The sequence below is a fragment of the Equus caballus genome, chromosome 17, assembly GCF_041296265.1.
Source record: "Equus caballus isolate H_3958 breed thoroughbred chromosome 17, TB-T2T, whole genome shotgun sequence".
Lineage (NCBI taxonomy): Eukaryota > Metazoa > Chordata > Mammalia > Perissodactyla > Equidae > Equus > Equus caballus.
This window is the reverse complement of record NC_091700.1, coordinates 82316940-82336138: the sequence shown is the minus strand read 5'-3', so window position 1 is coordinate 82336138 and position 19199 is coordinate 82316940. Positions and strand designations below refer to the sequence as shown.

The 19199-nt window shown below is 37.0% G+C and overlaps 1 protein-coding gene across 6 annotated transcripts in view; it reads right to left on the bottom strand.

Annotated features, from left to right (window-relative positions):
- The window catches only part of GPC5 (glypican 5), a 1274841-nt gene that overhangs the window by 1234903 nt on the left and 20739 nt on the right, over positions 1-19199 (bottom strand). For all 6 annotated transcript variants that reach the window (XR_011428046.1, XM_005601372.4, XM_070240389.1 and 3 more), the window contains exon 2: positions 2743-2904. Coding sequence is in view for 5 of the 6 variants with exons in the window: in XM_005601372.4 (XP_005601429.2) it covers positions 2743-2904 (162 nt within the window). In the remaining variant the exon portion in view is untranslated. The remainder of the gene's footprint in view (positions 1-2742; positions 2905-19199) is intronic.

The window sequence follows — 19199 nt, the reverse complement described above, 5'->3', positions numbered from 1 at the left end:
CCATACTACATCCCAATCTTTCATGACCGAGCATACCACTAAAAAAAACAGGCTTACTCTTGTTGGAGTAGGAAATATAAATTAAATATTTAAAAATCAAAAGATCAAAATTTAGCAAATCTACTTACATCATTTGAGAAGTGAATTGATTTCCCCATTAAGTTTCTCTCCAGCAGAATAAGTTTCTAAATAAAATGTGTTGGCTTCCCTCTTCTTAGAAAAATAAAGGCTTTGAATTGTTTTCAGATATTCTGATTGCATAGAAACTAGACGGAGGGCATTTTACTTATTGATAAAGTAGGCTGCTTAGTTATTGTACGATAAATGTGATCTCAAATTGCTTTTAGCATATATATTTAAGCTTGTTTTTATGGAACTAAGCCTGAAGCTACTTATTCTATTCATTACATTAAAAGCAGGTATTCTTCTTGTAAGAGAATTTGTTCCAGTAAAGTTAGCCTTTGGGCAAATTTCTTCTAAATTTGTCTTGCCTTCTCATGATTCTTAAATACAACTTGGCATTCCACAAAGGGAGAAAATGATTATTATAACAAATCATATTTAAGAAAGTCCTTACCTTTTTAATTTTTTATAATTTATATTTAAATAAACAAAACTCAACCTACTGAATACAGCAGGTACAATTTATTAAACAGAAAATAACAAAAGTATACATAATATTACCTGACGCTCTGGTAGATACAATCTCATGAATTTCTACTACTGATTTAGTTGTCACCAAATTTTTAGCAATATCACAAAACTTTTCAGCAGCAAAACCCATGTTAAAAGTCTAAATATTCCAGGTTTTATATTTTTCCCAATCTTTTGAACTTGTGTTCTATCTTGATCAATTTATCCAAAAATATCTTAAAAGTCTGTTACAGTATTTTTGAAGACAGAAGAAAATGTTTAAGATTCATTGAGTGCCTATGTGTTAGTAACTGTTGGCACTTTCTGTCACTTACATAGTTAATACTGGTATCTAGAGAAGTAGATTTGATTGTCACGATCTTCTTTAGCCATATATTCTTACTTGGAGGGATTTAGTTTTGACATTAAAAGATGAGAAATCATGGGGCTGGCCTGGTGGCACAGCAGTTAAGTTCACATGTTCTGCTTCGGCAGCCCAGGGTTGGCAGGTTTGGATCCTGGGTGCGGACATACGCACCGCTTGTCACGCCACGCTGTGGCAGGCGTCCCACATATAAAAAGTAAAGGAAGATGGGCACAGATGTTAGCTCAGGGCCAGTCTTCCTCAGCAAAAAAGAGGAGGATTAGCGGCAGATGTTAGCTCAGAGCTAATCTTCCTCAAAAAAACAAAAGGTGAGAAACCATAATGAAGCTTCCTCATTCAAAAATCTAGTGACTCTCTTAAACTCAAGTTGATGTTTTAAGTCTTCTTCCACATGAGTCCAGCTCACCTTCTCAAGTATATGATCCACAAGTGCCGTCCACAACTCCCTGTTCTGATCAGACTGGTCTATTCATCGCCCCATCCCCCCGCACCTTATTTCTAAAATGTATTTTCCATATTGTACATGCTATCATTTTCATGAGAAAAAAATCACTACATCACTTTCTGTGGGTAAAGTGTTCTAGTTCTGCCAGTTCAAATCACAAAGCTTTGCTTAAAAGGCATGTCAATATGTATTCCTCCAACAATTTCACATGAATAAATCCCATAAGAGAAATAAAACATCTTTTAAGAATCGCTAAATTAATAAAATCTTAAAATCTGACATTTCAGTTTCTACGAAAGTATCAATTCATTATGAACTACATTTTAACTCAAATTTTATCCTGATTTATTGAATTTATTTTATTTTATAAGTACAGGTTAAAAATTAATCAGCTTTGCGATTTAGTTATGTATATAAACAAAGCACAAATTATTTAAATAGATTGGTATTAACATACTCAAGAAAAAGTAATACTAACAGAAGTTATATTTTGCTTTGAAAAAAACAATAAATTTGTTTGAAAAGCAGTGTAATCTAGATACTTTCCTTTAAATCATATACAGAATAGCTAATGCTTTTTAAAAGGAAAAATAAATTAAGCTATTTTATTGTGGTAATAAGTAATTTTATAGAAGAGATGACTAAAATAAGAAAAAGATCACCTATTTTCCAATGTGCCTTGTAACTTTATAACCCATTAATTTTATTTCTGAACATACTGTTTGAATTAAGTTTGAGTTCTGGTCTTAGCTGACCCTTAAACATACAATAAATATTGTCTATTTTACTATTTATCAGACTTGTCTGCACTTTGATATATATCACACTGGTATTATGAAAACCACATGACGTTGGAGTGGGAAAAATTAAATAAATATTTCTTCAAATCACATTTTTAAAAATATATCTAAAACTACCCAGTTAAAAGCAATGAGATTTTATGTTATAGAATATTTTAATGAAATCTAAGAATTATGTCTATTCATATTGAAGTAAAACCATAGGTCAGAATATCGGGGCACCTGAAAGAACCCCAGAAAGAGAGATATTTCCAAGTACCATTTCACTAACGTAACAGTTTCCCCAGTCTGACTCAATAGATATGCCCCAGGATGACCTCAGAAACAAGTTCTGAAGGTTAGAAAAAGCTAACACCTCATTTTATACCAAAATAATATGCAAAAACGAAGTAAACCCAGCCACGTTTACCAGTATAATAACAACAGGCAAATTACATAACAAGGCTTCTCCTTAGTTTCAGAACCCATGCTACATTTACCTTGAAAAGCAGCTGCGTTTCGAGATATTAGAAACTTTAATGTAGAGCTGGATGTTTGAAGCACCCGCTGCATATCTTGGCGAGCTGCAATCTGATATCTCTCCTCCATCTTCCTGGTGCAACATGTAGGTTTTTTGGATGTGCAAACCTGAAGATCAGGTCCTGGAACACATATAATATTTTTTCGAATAATTACTTGTTCATTTAACAGACATTACATGTTACATGTCAGGCATTCGTGATGAGCACGGCACATATGGGGTTCATGTTCTATGTAAGGAACCGATTTACCAGAGCACTTGCTATAAGTTATCTACAATCCATTAACCCAACATAAAACAAAATAATCTCAACCACTAAGACTTTGTTCAAATATTTTAACATTTTGATCAAATATTAAGTAGGTCCACTCAATTAACTAATTACTATTAACTAACAAATAGACTATATAATAGAAAACAAATGAACTATTATATAAGTACAGAGTCAAATCAGAAAACTTTTTTTTTGCTTCTTTATTAATTCAGCTAGAATTATTTAAATTAAATATGTTATAGAGAAGTATATGGACTAAAACAATTGTTTTTCCTGAGGAAATAAAATTGACTTTTGTACAGCACACACAGGTAAAAGTCTTCACCTGATTTCTCAGCTCACCATTATGTTTGTGCTTCTTGTGGAATAAGCAATTATCGGCAATAATGATATGATGGGGGATCCAGACCCCCATAGTCCCAAACCCAGCATCCAAAATTCTACACATCACCTAGCTTGCTACAGACAATTCCTACCATTAAAAGTACTTTTTAGTTTTATAGCCATATTCAGAAAACTCCTGAGAAGATGCATACTACATGAAATGTGAATTTATTACACATATGTGATAGTTGTGGTTAAAAAAATTTGCGAATATGATTAACAACTGCTATCCCAGATAGGATCCCAAGGCAAGCACCTTTATACATAACAGGTATGCTAGAGAACAGAGGAAAAGACACAGAGCATGGAATAGTGCCTAACAATGATAACGCTGATGGAGCATCATGGGATGAGCCCCAGGCCTCCCAGGGCTACTCAGGTTTTATGTAAAGATCAGGACAATTTTATTTACATGGCCTACATAACATATCATTCACTTATTTTAGGGTAGGAGGAAGAGTCATGGCCCTGATCTCTGGGGAGTTTCACAACCCCCACATTAGCTCATCACTGACCAATTGGAGATCAGCAAACATAAAATATGCATGTGCATGTACACACACACACACACACACACAGATACACATAACAGCCACCTTTCAAACTCCTACATTTTCACACAGAGTTGGCCTCAAGCCTCACATATCCAAAAGTTGGTTCTGGGTAAGATGAAAACATGTGAAATCACTCGGAGCTTCCCGCCAACATGGGATACCAAAATTTCTAATAATTTTGGCTTTAACTTGTTTAGACAAATAGCAAATGACAGCATTTGAGCATTTCACAAAAGCTAAGAATAAAATATTTATATGTGTCACAGCAGGTAACATTTCGGCAATTGTTTTTTATTTATCTTGTCTAAAGTTATACAAAAGCAAACGCCACTTCAATCAGTGAAATTGATTGAAAGTAAACAAAGCTATCTTCTCAGCTTTATTTCTAAATGAAAGGATTGAGGAGTAAGAGTTCAGAGAAGAAAAATAATAGAGATTGGGAGAAGAACTAATGAATAAATATTAAAGTATACAAACATATTTAGTACGGGGAAGACTGCTAGGGAATAAAAATAATGATAACAACAATAATAATAGATCATTGCAAGTCTCTATCCAGAATTCAAATACCTAACATCATTTTGCTAGACCACATCCCTAAACACGGCCTTTAAAGGCCCCCAAGTTGCGACCACTCCGTCCCTCTCTCCCACCCCAGGCTCTTCTCAAGTAACACGGGCCATTGTACTCCTCCTTTCACACAATGGCCTTATTTCAGTTCCTCATATTCACCAAGCTCCTCTTGCCCCAGAGCTATTCTCCACACTCTTCCTTCTGTCTGGGACACTCTTGTCCTACATGTACTCACCCACACATGCAGCAAACACACACCTTCATCTAATTCATTCCCATTTATTTTTCTTTAAATCTTAACTCAGTCTTCTTGGGGCTGGCCCCATAGCATAGTGGTTAAGTCCAGCGCACTCCACTTCAGCAGCCTGGGTTTGCGGGTTCAGATCTGAAGAAAGGACTTAGAAGACTCAATAAGTCATGTTGTGGCAGCAATCCACATAGAAAATAAAAAAAAAAAAAAAAAAAAGGAAGATTGGCAACAGATGTTAGCTCAGAGTGAATCTTACTCACCAAAAAAAAAGAAATCTTAACTCAGTCTTTCAATGGGAACGTTCCCTAACCTCCCACCTCCCAGATTGCTCTTGTCCCTATTATTTGCTCTTGGAGTGTCTCATACCTCTCCATTGCATGAATCATAGTTGCAATGCTCTTCCTTAATGTAATTACTAATTAATTAGTTCCCTCATCTATACTGTAAAACTCCAAGTGGAGGAATTCTTGCTCATTATTATATCCCAGTTATCCAGTACAGTGTCCAATAAATCATAAACACTCCATTTTCACTCACTAAACCAATAATAGAGGATCCAACATATAGATGTATTATGTTATTTAATCGTCACATTACAATCCTATGATACAGGAAGCATTACTGCCACATTGTACATATGAGGAAATAGAGACACAAAAAAGGCTTTGAAAACTGCCCAGTGTTACATATATAAGTAGTACAAAATGGTGGAGCTGGTGTTTGGAAACAGGAAGAGTGATTCCCAAGCTATCTTCTTCCCCATCACTCTACTGAAAGGAAAACAATCATCTGGAATCTATAAATGGTTTGTCTACAGACATAACTGGCCATTATCAATTCCTCTTTTGAAAGAAGTCATCTGTTTGGTAAGTTGCAAGAAAATTAATTTTAGGTTAGGAATCATCTAAGGAATTTTATGCCCCCAAAATAGGCTAAAATATAGTTATAGAGCGGTATTGGCCTTTTTGTCACATTTTAAATGGTGGGAAGTACACTTAGAAAGATGCTACAAATTACCTTGACTGCTCCCCTACACACAATGTGGGAGAGAAACCATCACGTCTCAGCAACTCTAAATAAGCATGGATAGCAATTTAGACCCCTTGGAGCAAACACGCTCCTCGAGTTGATGAGGATCTGCGTTGATTAATCCAGACTTTCATTTAGAATCTTAGAAGTTGGTGATGACAACATAAAACTAAACTCCAAATCAAATCAGGACTATAACTCAAAGATCTAGTTACATCTAATCGGCACTATATCTTCATCAGTATCACTTACAAGATATGCTTAAGTAACTTAAGAGCTGGGGTCAGAGCGGAGGGGAAGGAAGTCCACAAGAAACTAGTTCCCTTGCTCCTGCGCCAGTACCAAAGACAGACAAGATGAACTAAACCACTTTAGGGGAAGGACCATATCTTACATTTTGTTCACACTATAAGCACAAAGGACATAATAAGATGCTTGTTGATAAAATGCCCAGGTGACAGCTCTCCCATTATAAATAGAACAAGCATCATAAGAAAGCAAAGCCAGATGGAACCCAAACAGACACTACTTGGTAACAAGATGCATTTTAAAAATATTTCAAAGCCTGGTCTCAAAGATATGGCATAACCAAGGATGCTAAGAAACAGCAAGAGTACCCAACCCAGGCTCAGGAGCAGCAGTCACATTCTGAACAGTAAAGTCAAAGTCAACAAGAATTAAAGCACTAAAAACAAAATGAAATTAAAAGTAAAACAGCAGGCTTCTTGCTGAAGGGGGCTTCAACCAGAATTGTGGCGGCTTTTCTTGATTTCTCATCCGGAAGCAGCAGTGTTGGTTAATAGATCTTCCTTTCTGTTCTCCAGCATAAGAAACTGTTACAGCCATCAACCTGCTTGTGTATGTTTTTTTTAATATGTTGATAGAAACATGGGGAGGCATTCTGGAAAGACGGTGGCAAGCGGCAGCATAATTTTCACTATCTCCAAATCCACACATGAACCAGACAGGACAACTAGAAAATAAATCCAAAAAAATACAACAAAACTAGATGACATAATATCTGCACAAACTTTAAAATATAAACAGGATGGGGAAAAACCAGCAACAAGCACAGATCTTCACAGTATCAGAGACTGGACAGGACAGAAAAGAGTGAAGCAGTGAATAATGTCTGAAGGACTTGAGGACAGGAGAACCCCAAAACAGCCCACAGGATTCACAAGAAAGCACAGTGGATGAATGTGAGAATAGCAGCTGAAATTGGGAGAATTTCACCTTCTCGATTATTAGATGTGTGCAAAGGACCCATGATGGAAATGAACGAATGAGCAGGGACAATCCAGACCCCTGTGAACTTTCAAAGCAGATCCAGTAGGCTCCTTTCCAGGGAAGAACCCCACAGAGAAAAGAAACTTCTGGAAGTGGAATCAAAATTCAACAGAAGAGGGATCCAAGAGACATAGATAGAGAAGGTCTAGACCAAGTGGGGAGGGAAATTGCAGAAAATAAGTAGGCACACTTTTAAACACCACACAAAAGCAACAGAAGCAGCAGCTGTGTAAAGTTACAAAAGCTAGCCTGAAGCCTGTTTCAATCCAAAGGTTCAGAAAAAAAAATTAACCTCACATAAAATGAACAACAAAATATTGAGGTAAAATCTTACACAGTTTTTATAATGAAAAAGAGAATAAGGAACAGAATAACATCCCCACAGACAAAGAAAGCATGCCAGAAAGACATGCCCCCCACCAAAAATAAGACAAAAACTTTAACCATGCTATTCCAAAACAAGCTAAAAGATAATGACACAAAACATGAAAGAATAACACAAATCAGAATTAGAAAAACTCAGATATGAGGTAACAGTACTCAGGAAAGAATCAAAGATGAAAGAAAAAAATTAAGAAATGAAGACTACACTAAAAGGAACATAGGAGCCAATCACACAAAAGTAATACCTTAAAGAAACAGAAGGTGGGAAATAAGAAATTGTGAAATATCAAAAAGAATGAAAGGATTTGAAAAACAATGACAACAAATACTGTTAATAATGTAAGCCCCTAAAGAAGAAAACAGGACAAGTCCTAAAAACTATATCTCATGTGAGCATAATATGGGGTAAAACAAATAAGTAATCACAAAATATTCAAATTCTATTATCTAATTCTAGCCTTGAAAACCAGGATTTTTTATGTGGAACGAAGGAGATGCAGACATAATAAGAAGAGGCTAAGTAAAACTCTGCAATCTTGAATTTGAATTAAGTATCAATATGAAATTACGAAGAATTTTATCTTTAAAAAGTATATATTCCTTAGCTTCACTGGAAAGGCCTAGAAACAATGACTAGAAACAAGTAGCAAAGGGCTTCCTTCATGTCCAGATTAAGGTTTTGAAATATGATTTCTCTCAAGATGAAAGCTTGCCTCCTTCTAGTTCTGGGGCAGGAAATATATAAAATGACAGATGAGATAAAGCATCTTGTCCACCAGACAGCAAAGAAGATATCAAATAAGTACTAGGGTCATATCAAAAGGACTCAGGAGCTGTATTAGTCTGCCAAGGGCTATCATAAGAAAATACCACAGACCGGTGGCTTAAACAGAAATTAATTTTCTCATGGTTCTGGAGGCTGGAAGCTCAAGATCAAGGTGCTGGCAGGTTTGGTTTCTCTGGAGGCCTCTCTCCGTGGCTTATAGACAGCTGCCTTCTCTCTGCATCCTCACATGACCTCCTCTCTGTGCATGTGCACTCCCAGTGTCTTTCTCTCTTCTTATAAGGACACAAGCAATATGCGATTAGAGCCATTCTTATGACCTAATTTAACCTTAATTAACTCCTTAAAGTCTCCATCTCCAGATACAGTCATATTGGGGATTAGAGTTTCAACTTATGAATTTGGGGGAACACAATTTAGCCCATAACAGCAGCCAACTTCAAAAGGTTTCTACTGGCCAAACATGGGACAATTTGAGTTTCAATAACAATAATTGCAATGGATTACAACCAATCAAATAAGCATAAATCCAAGGGTTTCCTTTTTCTCTGCTTTAGTTTATAATAAAAAGAACTTTTAAAATAGGACTGCTGGTTGATAATATACATTCTCTTTTTACTTCATTTACCTCTCCCCTAGTCAACTAACAGGATTTTTGTATTTGTAGCACATACCAGCTTTATTGACGGTTGAGACAGAATAGGGCCCTTGGTGCCAAGACATTGAGAACAAGATATATATGAGGTTCACCAGAATAGATGTTACATGTCATAAAACACAAATTCTCACCAGATGAAAAGAGGACCTTGGAAATCAGAGTAGAGAAGTGATACTGATAAACATGCTCCTTCTATCTTTCCTGAGAATGTCTTCTTGCCATATATTCTGAAACAGATAGTTTGTAAAATGTTATCATTGTAAAATGGTTGACTGAGTCAAATGCATTCCAACATGCTGGTAGAATAAAAAATACTTAAGTCCTTGAATCCAGCAAGAATCATGACGATGGCATTGCATCTTCTGAGAGCTGGCCAGCATCTGTTCCTTTGGTGAAATTTGGTGAAAATTTGGTCAAATTTGGTGAAAACCACAACCTCTCCTGGAATTTCCTTTGAAGCTCTGCCTCTTTGTCACTCACATATGCGTTATTTAGATGAAACTGATACACACAGAAGGACGAGTTTTGATTGGCCAAAACACAGTATCATATCCTATCAATACAACGATTGATTCAGAAATAGATAGCCAGTCACAAGAAAGAAACGCAAAGAGCTATTTGTGGACACCTCCAAGAAAGTAAAGATTTCTCTTTGATTCAAGGATGCAAGGCTTTCAGATGCCATAATCATGTTCCAGCTCACAGTGAAGCCTGGACCTACCACAGGTTCTTCTGTCCTCTGCCATATAAAGAAATTTAGCCAATACAATGGTAATAATATTTCCCAGGGTTATAGCAGGTCAAACTATTTCAGTCTCTTTTACAGTTTATTCCACAACTTCAAAAGGACTTGACACTAAATGGAGGGTCTGATAACACCCTTATAGTGGCTGCTCCAGTTCCCTATTCTAAAGTGGAAATAAACTTTGCATGTCCAAAAAATAACAAGAAGGGTTCCAGTTGCAGTATGGCAGTGCAATCCACAGAGAGCAACCATGAACTTGGACAAAATATAACAATGACCTGAAAGCTTTAGAGAGTGAAAAAAAAAAAGAAGAAAGATTCTGGAAGATCCATATTTGGAAGAGAAGAAAAGCATGGGGTTCATTTCTCATGTCTGTGGCTTTTAACCTGAGAGCAGCTCACATATAAAGGAACTAAAATTCCAATAGGAACCTTAGTCTTTCTGGACTGCAGAACTAGAAGATAAAGATTAGGACAATCACAGCTGTTGGAAAGTGAGGGAGGAATAAGAGGAAAGAGAGAGCCAGAGAGAGGAAACCCCAATTTCTGTATGTAAACTCTGCCCACATCTCTAGCTGAGCCCTGAATTACACCTCACGTGGTAGGTACAGACTGTAAGCTGCCCAGCTATTAGAAAGCTAAAGATGAAAGAAATGAATTAAATTTTGAGTAGCTGCCCAATAGACACAGTTGAAAGTTTGAGTCCAACCAAGTTAATTTTCTCCTAAGACAAACATATTAACACTCTTTGCAGAAATACAATTGAATCCAGAATGACCATAGCATAACATTCATAGTGTCCAGAGGACAATCTAAAATTACTGGACATATGAAGAATCAGCATAATGTGACCCATTTTCAAGAGATACAATAAATTAAGACCAACCTGAGATGATCCAGATGTTAGAATAAAGAGAAAAGAGCTCTAAAGCAGCGATTACAACTATGTTCAATGAGGTAAAAGGAACATGTGCTCAGAATAAATTATAGGATAAGAAATCTGAGGAGAGAAAAGAAACTATAAAAAAAGAACAAAATGGAAATCTTGTAACTGAAAAATAAAATATGTGAAATAAAAATTTCACTGGATGGGCTGCATAGCGAGTGAATAGAGATGACAGAGGAAAGCGCCAAGAACTTAAAGCTCAGTCAATAGAAAATATCCAATCTGAAGAATACAGAGAAAAAGATTGAAAATAAATAAATACATGCATATATAAACACATTCATACATAAACAGTACCTCAGGGAGCTGTGGGAGAACATCAGAAAATATAACAGAGACATGATTGGAGTACCAGAAGGCAAAAAGAGAGAAAATAGGGCAGACAAAATACTCAGCGAAATAACAACTGTAAATTCCCCAAATTTGGTGAAAACCACAAATTAACAGATTTAAAAAGCTCATTGAACTCCAAGCAAAATAAATACAAAGAAAATTATGCCTGAGGATGTTATAGTCAAAGTACTAAAAAATCAAAGATAAAAAGAAAAGTCAAGAAACCTTTTCTTATATGTGAACAAAGGGGAGAGAGAGAGGAGATGAGGTCAGTTCACAGAATGCCTTGTAGATCACACTTATGGAATTTATTACAATGATGGTAGGAAGTAGGGGAGTAACTTGATTTGATTTGTTACTTAAGAGTTCACTCTAATTGCTATGTTGACAATCAGGATTTCTGTATTGCAAATAAGAGTTAGGACTAAGGCGAAAATGATAAAAAGTGGTTAGATTAGACATATGTATATTGAAGGTAGAAGATAACTTAGAATAGATGTCTTGGATGGGATTTGGCAGGAAAGAAAGAGAGAGGAATTAAGGATAACCCTTAGCTTTTGGTCTGAGAAATTGGATGCATAAGCAGTACCATTAACAGAAAAGAACGCAAAAAAGGCACAGGTTTGCAGAGAAAAAACAGAATTCAGATCTGGAAATGAGAATTCTATTGTCCATCCAATTGAAGATGTAGAAATAATATTTGAATATGCAAGTCTGGAGCCTAGGAAAGAGATCCAGAGTGAAGATACAAGTTTTGGAGCTTGAAACACAAAATGATATTAAATACTGAGGGTTCCAACAAGATCATCTAAGGAAAGAGCTTAGTTTGTAAAATTTAGAGGGTTTCTCAACTTCAGCATTATTGACACTAGGGGCCAGAATTCTTTTTTTTTTGTGGGAGAGCTGTCCTATATGTGGTAAGATGTTCAGCAGCATTCTTGATCTCTACCCACGAGATGCCAGTAGCTCGGCTCCCCAGATGTGACAACCATGATATCTCCAGACATTGCTAAGTGTCCCTCTTGGGCATAATTGCCTCTGGGTGAGAACAACTGACCAAGACAAAGGCATGGCAGTACGAATTGGAGAAGAGAAAGAGCCCCTCAAACGAGCCTGAGAAGGAGCAGTCAATGAGGCAGAAAGATAAAAAGAGGGTAAAGGAAAAGACTGGTGTCCTGGAAGTGTTTTAAGAAGGGAGAGATCAGTTGTGCTGCGGAAAGTAGCCACATTCAAGAAGCCTGTACTTTTCAAGGATCTGTAATCATCTGGGCTACCATTTTGTTTGTTTTCTTGACTGTAACTAGATAGCGACTACATGAGTAATCACATTGCATCTGAGATCCTATGAATAACAAGGAATAATTATAAGGTCAGTTCAACTCACTAAAAGCTGTTGTGCTAACACCTGTTTAACAGTTTTACTGCCCATTCCTTTCTAACTTCTACCAACCCCGACCAGAAGGGCAGCCAAACAGTCCCTGTATCCCCCTGCATCCTGGTGCTTTCATGAGCAGTTGCTTTTGTGTACTTGATTGTATTTCATTTCTGTTTCTCTCCCAAGACTGCAAGCTCCAATAGGACAAAGCCCACCTTTGCCTTGTTTCCCAGCATATTGTACATAACTAGCACGGTGTCTGCAACAAAAGATCTTTAGTAAAGTACTAGTCTCCTTCCCTTTCTCCTTACTTGCAAATAAATGTTTTGTAAGAACCTAAGAAGGCATTTTCATGGCTTAAAATTAGTTTTAAATATAGATCCAGGATAAGCGTATTGCTGAGGACATTAAAAACTGGTTTGATTAACCTTTTGAAATAGTATTTATGATTATTGTATTTACCTTTTTACAAATATTCCTCACAAAAATGTATCACTGTAATTTTTAGATTCACTTTTGTTCTTTTACGGAATACAGGCATTATTCTATAAAAGTATATATTGATATTGTCCATTAAAAAAATTTTCAGAAGAGTATTAACCGTTTCGGCTATTATGAGTTTTTATGTTTGTGGATTCAATAAAAAATAAGTAACAAGGGCCGGCCCCAGAGCCAAGTGGTTAAGTTGGTGCAGTCTGCTTTGGCAGCCCAGGGTTTCCCCGGTTCAGATCCTGGATGCAGACATGGCACTGCTCATCAGGCCACGCTGAGGTGGCATCCCACATGCCACAACTAGAAGGACCCACAACTAAAATATACAACTATGTACTGGGGGGATTTGGGGAGAAAAAGAAGGAAAAAAAAAGATTGGCAACAGATGTTAGCTCAGGTGTCAATCTTTAAAAAAAGTTTAAAAAAATAAGTAACATTTGGCAATCTACAAATTTAGACAAATAGAGTCAACATAATATTCATAGGCAGAACAGCAATGCTCACATATATAAACGGCATCAGTGATCCTTCAATAGATAATATACTACGAGGTGTTTTTCAAGCCATGGTTGATTAACATGCAAACAAAATCACATATTTAAATCTTTACTTTTATAACCAATAACAAGCATTTCTAACATGAAAGTATATATTCTATGCCCATGAAGCAGAGAAAAGGTATGCTAAACAGAAAGCTTTCTCAAACTTGAAGTCATGAATTTAGAGGCAACACTCTGACATGTTAACCAGCTCAGGAGACAAAAGGTCTAAATACATATTAATACCTACACATTTTAAGAAACAGCAGCAGTAGAGCTGAATTGCAATCTCACCCCCTCAGTTTTAAAAGAGCCTTCAAAGGTTCTGTAGCCAAGAATCCACACCATTTTTCTAATGAAACCAGGCCACTGCCCCAAAGCTGTTCCAAGCTGGGCTGAAGCTGAGCTTCTGAACCATCGGACCCACGAAATTTAAGCATTCTCCCTCAATTTTCAAAGATCTATTTGCATCCACTGATGTACATGGGCTAAAGACCTTGCTGGTGGTGTGGGGCTAGGGATGGGGAGAGAGGGAGACTCTCAACCACAGATGGAGCTCAGACCAGAATGACTTATCAAGCCACGATTCCGGTGGGATCAGCCCATCGCACAATAACCCTCTTTCCTCCGAGAATGGATCTCTCAACACCTCCAAGGAGGAGGCCTCTGCCAGTCACAGGTGTGTCACATGACCTCACATCTGATTAGAGTTTGTCGAACCAAAGATGAATATGTGACTGAACAGATCCAACTGGATTGTTTCATCTGAGAAGTTAGAATTAGAACATAGAAAAAGTCTAGTCTGTTCCCCAACCGAGCTGTTTTATATATAATTTAGGAGTGATGTGCCCATTCCATTTCACCATGGAGACAAAAAGCAGAGCATACAGAGTAGAGAAATGAAGAGAAAACTTTCAGAGCTCTCTGTGGGTTCCCACTTCAGTCCTTTTCTTGGCCCAATTATTTCCTATACTTTGGGGTTTCAAGAGAGACACTTAGAGGCTTATAACAAATTATTTTTGTTTCAGACAAACCAAATTAGTTTGTTTCTTGCAACCCAAGTGCCTAAGCCAATATTCTAGTGAAGAAGGTAGCAGGAAATGATGGATTGATCAATAAGTTATATAGAAGGATCTCAGGAACCCTGAAACAGATGACAGTGGAAAAGCCCAGCCAAATAAGCCAGTCTGAGAAATCACGGGTGGGCAGGCAGAGTGGTTTTGGGTAGAGAATGGTCACTATCACTCAAAGCTGTCCCAACCCAATCATCAGGACTTTTTGTGTGCCTAGAAATAATGTACCAAAAATAAACTATTACTTGGCACTTCACCCGCTCTGCTATAGGAAACCCCCAATGCTAAGATGTTTGTTTAACACACACATTAAAGGGAATCGTGTCACCCAGATGCATGTGAATAAAAATAAACAAAACCAACTCAAATTGGCAAAACCCATAAGGGATTTAGTTGGTTTATAAAACTAAAAATATAAAGTAAGTATAATTTTAGGCAACCTTTGACATAGCTGCTTAAACAGTTTCACAGAAGACCTGCCTCCCCTCCGTCTCTCCGCTCTGTCTTCCATAGTTTTGGCTTCATCCTTAGTTTTCTCATGGGGGGCACCCCCAGAAACTCCAGCCGCAAGGAAGAAAATGACTGCTGTGATTCAGTCCCCACCACTCAGGAGAAGAGAACAGATACTTCAGATAAACCTTACAGAAGAAAAGAGAAAACTTCTTTATCTCAGAAATCCCTGCAAACTTCTCTTCACATTTTATTGGCTCTGGCTGGCTCATGTGCCCATATCTGAATAATCACTGTGGCCAAAACACGAAGTATGTTGATTGGTTTAAGACAATCAGGAGTTCGTGGCTGAGTCAATCCCACTCAAACTGTGTATCTGAGATGGGGGGTAGATTAGTTTTAAACAAACAAAACTAGAGTACTGTTATGGACGATAGTGACTGAAAATTGATAAATAACTACTAAAACATGCCTTGGGGTCTCATAGGGACACTTACTGATGATGAGAAAAAAACAACCAGGCCAGAGTTTCTACATTGTCAAGCAGATGATTATCAGTCATGAAATATGGGCTTAATTTGCCATATAATGCCATTTATTCCCACAAAATGGTAAGACCTAGAGACTTGAGATATGCACCTCATTCCATTCCATTTTCCGTCTACACAACATCCATGGCATTTTGTTTGACATCTGATAGTCTCTAGAGTTTGTTATATGTTGAAGCTTTTCCTGATTGTGATGTAAATGAAGTCTTCTTTTTCTGTTTTTGCTTCTGTTGAACATTTCCATGGATATTGGGAGGTGGGATATTGAAAATGTCCACTTATGCTGCCATCTGTCCAAGAACATCTCCCAGAATTTAAAAAGAAAATAAAAACTCCATGTTTGGCTGGCAAGGGTAGGAATGGCATGGTTATTCTGGAGCACCATTGGGTGACAGGGATTAAGAATATGTAAATTTTATGACTCAGTCCTGAGATGAAAAATGCAAGTACAAGTTAATCACAGAGATTTTGTAGTGAATGAAACTGGAGGCAATCAAGGTACCACCACCAGGATGACTGACGAGTAAAAGGAGGGGGGTACATGTTAGATATAAGTGGCACAAGAAGCAATGAACTAGAGATCCATATGGTGATATGGATGCATTTTAAAAGCAACTTTGAATGACAAATGCAAGGAACAGAATGACATCTTTGGCACAATAAATGACATATATGTAACACTCCTGATATTTTAAAATATATGCACATATGAGGAAATATACCAAACAAATTAGAGTGGTTTTGGTAAGCGGAGGGGAGTACAGAGTACAGAAAAGATGATTGGGATAGAGAAGAAGGGATATTATAAAATAAATAAAGTTCTTGCACAGGCTGCTAGTAAATGTGCCACAAACGAAGTATAATAACTCTACACTTGTTTTCCTTAAGGAAAACTGATAGAGTAATAACAAATTAAATTAAAATTCTATTCTATTAAAATTACACTAAATTTGACATTTATTTTTAAACAAAAACGAACAGTCTAAAAATGTACAGCGGACATAAATACAAATGAACAGTGGAAAGGTAAGCTAACTAATACCCTCAATTCAATCCCCAACCTGCTAAAACGCATTTGCTTTAAGAAATGTGTTTCCAAAGTTTTCCATATCTCTCAGTCCTACCAAGTAAAATAGTTATTTTGTTTTCCACTGCCATCATTTCATCACCATCATTCTGCTACCCCAAGTATCTGGGGCAGATTTTTTGCATAGGCAATAGGAAAAACTTCCCAGCAATAATTCTGTTCGAAACCTGAGCAAACACAAATACCGCTAAATTAAAGAGCAAATGGCTTTAGAGCCTTCTACCTCCACACCTTCAAATATTTCTATGTTTACACCCACATTCACTTCTCATCTCAGAAACATGTATGTCTCTTCTCCCGTTGAAGTTAGATCCAACTCATCCTGTATTAGTCATGGTTGTCCAGAGAAAAGAACCAATAGGAGATATGTATGATTTATTATAAGGAATTGGTTCATGTGACAATGGAGGCTGAGAAGTCCCACATTCTGCATCTGCAAGCTGGATACCTAGCAAAGCTGGTGGTGTAAACTCCAGTCAGGTCTGAAGGCCTGACAACAAGTAGTGTCAATGGTGCAAGTCCCCATGCAAGACTACTCAAGCAGTCAGGCAGGGAAAGAATTCAACCTTTCTCTGTCTTGTCTATTCAGGCCCTCAACAGGTTGGATGATGCCTGCCCACATTGGGGAGGGCCATCTGCTTTACTCAGTCCACCAATTCAAATGGAATCTCTGGAAACACCTTAATAGACACATCCAGAAATAATGTCTAATCAGCTATCTGGGCATCCTGTAGGCCAAACCGACATAAAATTAACTATCACTCCTCCTATAGGTTTAGGCATCTCATTCATTTCATTTTTTCCTCCTGCTCCTTTAGTTTCACCTTCTGTCTTTCTCCTAGCTACTTTCTTATGGACAGTATTATTCTTAGATCCAGGGAAGAGGGGACCCTGCCCCAGGCCTCCAGTTCTTAAAGCAGTGAGAAGTCCTCAGGGCCCATCTGAATGTGCCCAAGACCCCCCTCTTCCAGACCATGTGCCCAGTAGCTATGACCTTGAAATTCTCCACTCAAATGGCCCCAAGTACACATTCAAGGCATGTGCTGCTGGCCTCCATTCCTGATCTGTGACTATATTCAGGCCAAAGAAGGTATATAAATATACCCTCAGGGAATCTCTAAAATTATTTATGCTAGACTTTCTCTTGTTCCCACCATACCTCTTCTTTCTTGCTGGCTTTCTAATGGCAACTCCTAGAGGAACCTCAGGAGCCACATGTCTAATATGGCAGAGTCACCTTGTGAGCACTGGACTATTCAACTCCAGAAGTTTACATAAAAAACTAAAATCTTATTTAAGCCACTGTATACTCTGATCTCTGTTGTAGTATTTTAGCCTGTTCCCTAAATAATGTAGTTCCTCTAATCTTTCACTGTTTAACATCATCTTTTATAATGTTGCCAGGGTGAACAATCTAACACAAAAATATAACACTGCTACCCCAGCTTAAAATTCTACCACATGTCCCTGCTCCTGAAAACAGTGTTTGCCCAAAAAGAAAAAAAACAACAGTCTATAGATTTTTTCTTCCAGATCATTAATGGGGAGAAGGCAAATTGCTTCATGAAAAAATGAAGATTCCCAAACTGGCTGAATCCGGATGTCTAGGGGAATGACGAGATCTTTATTTCTAAGGGACACTACAAGTTCTCGTTTTGCATAATAAAATTTGAGAGCCAATGACCTCTGTCTCATCTCCCACGTTGCTTCATCTCACACCATTGACTCCAGTCACACTAAATTACTTAGGATCCTCTAAATAAAGAATGCTGTTCCATCATTTCCAAGTCTTTATACCATTTCTCCCTCAGGCTAGGATGCCCTTGACCCCCCCCCCTCCTCTCTTCTTTCTACTAAAAACTTTATCTTTCTAAATTCAGCTCATTCCTTTTCTGAGGGCCCCTGTTAGGATTAGCCAACCTCTCCTTTGATCTCCAACCAGCCCTCCCAAATCACTATCATAGTATGTAAAATGTTTTACTACAATTTTATTCTATATTTCCTTCCCTCTATGCTGTCAGCTTCTTGAGGACAAGGACCTTGTAATTTCTCCTTTACCCAGCTACTAATTAGTGTTCGTCAAAGACAAACAAGAAAACAAAGAATGAAAAGAAAAATTCTGTATTAGTCTATGAGTTGTCTTGAAGAGTAACTAAAAATTGTTTTATTAAAATAGATGCCCATAAACTAGATAATTTTTAATGTATTATAGATAAGATAGGAATATTTTCTAAAACAAACAAAATTGGTAAAGCACACGAAAAATCTGCCTTAAAAAGCTTTATATTCAAATAAGCATTTAATCCTTCAAAACTACTCAAAATTTAGCATTCACAAAACATATTGTTTTTGAATTCCTTGAATTTAGAGAGAAGAAAAATGAAGAATTAGAAGTTCTTACCTAATGATTAAATAGTGTAGCAGATAAACATACTAATCTATTTCACCCAGGAAATGGGTAAATTATGGAGTAGCAGACTACATCTGAAACACTGCTAACTCAAATATTGAAATCCAGAAAAATAAAAAAGGTAAATAGCAAAAATTGGTTATATTTCCTAGAGAAAAGCTTTACTATTATATCCAGATACATTAAAAATTAATAAAATGATGGATTAAAAATCCTGGCAAGTACCTGGTGCACAGCAG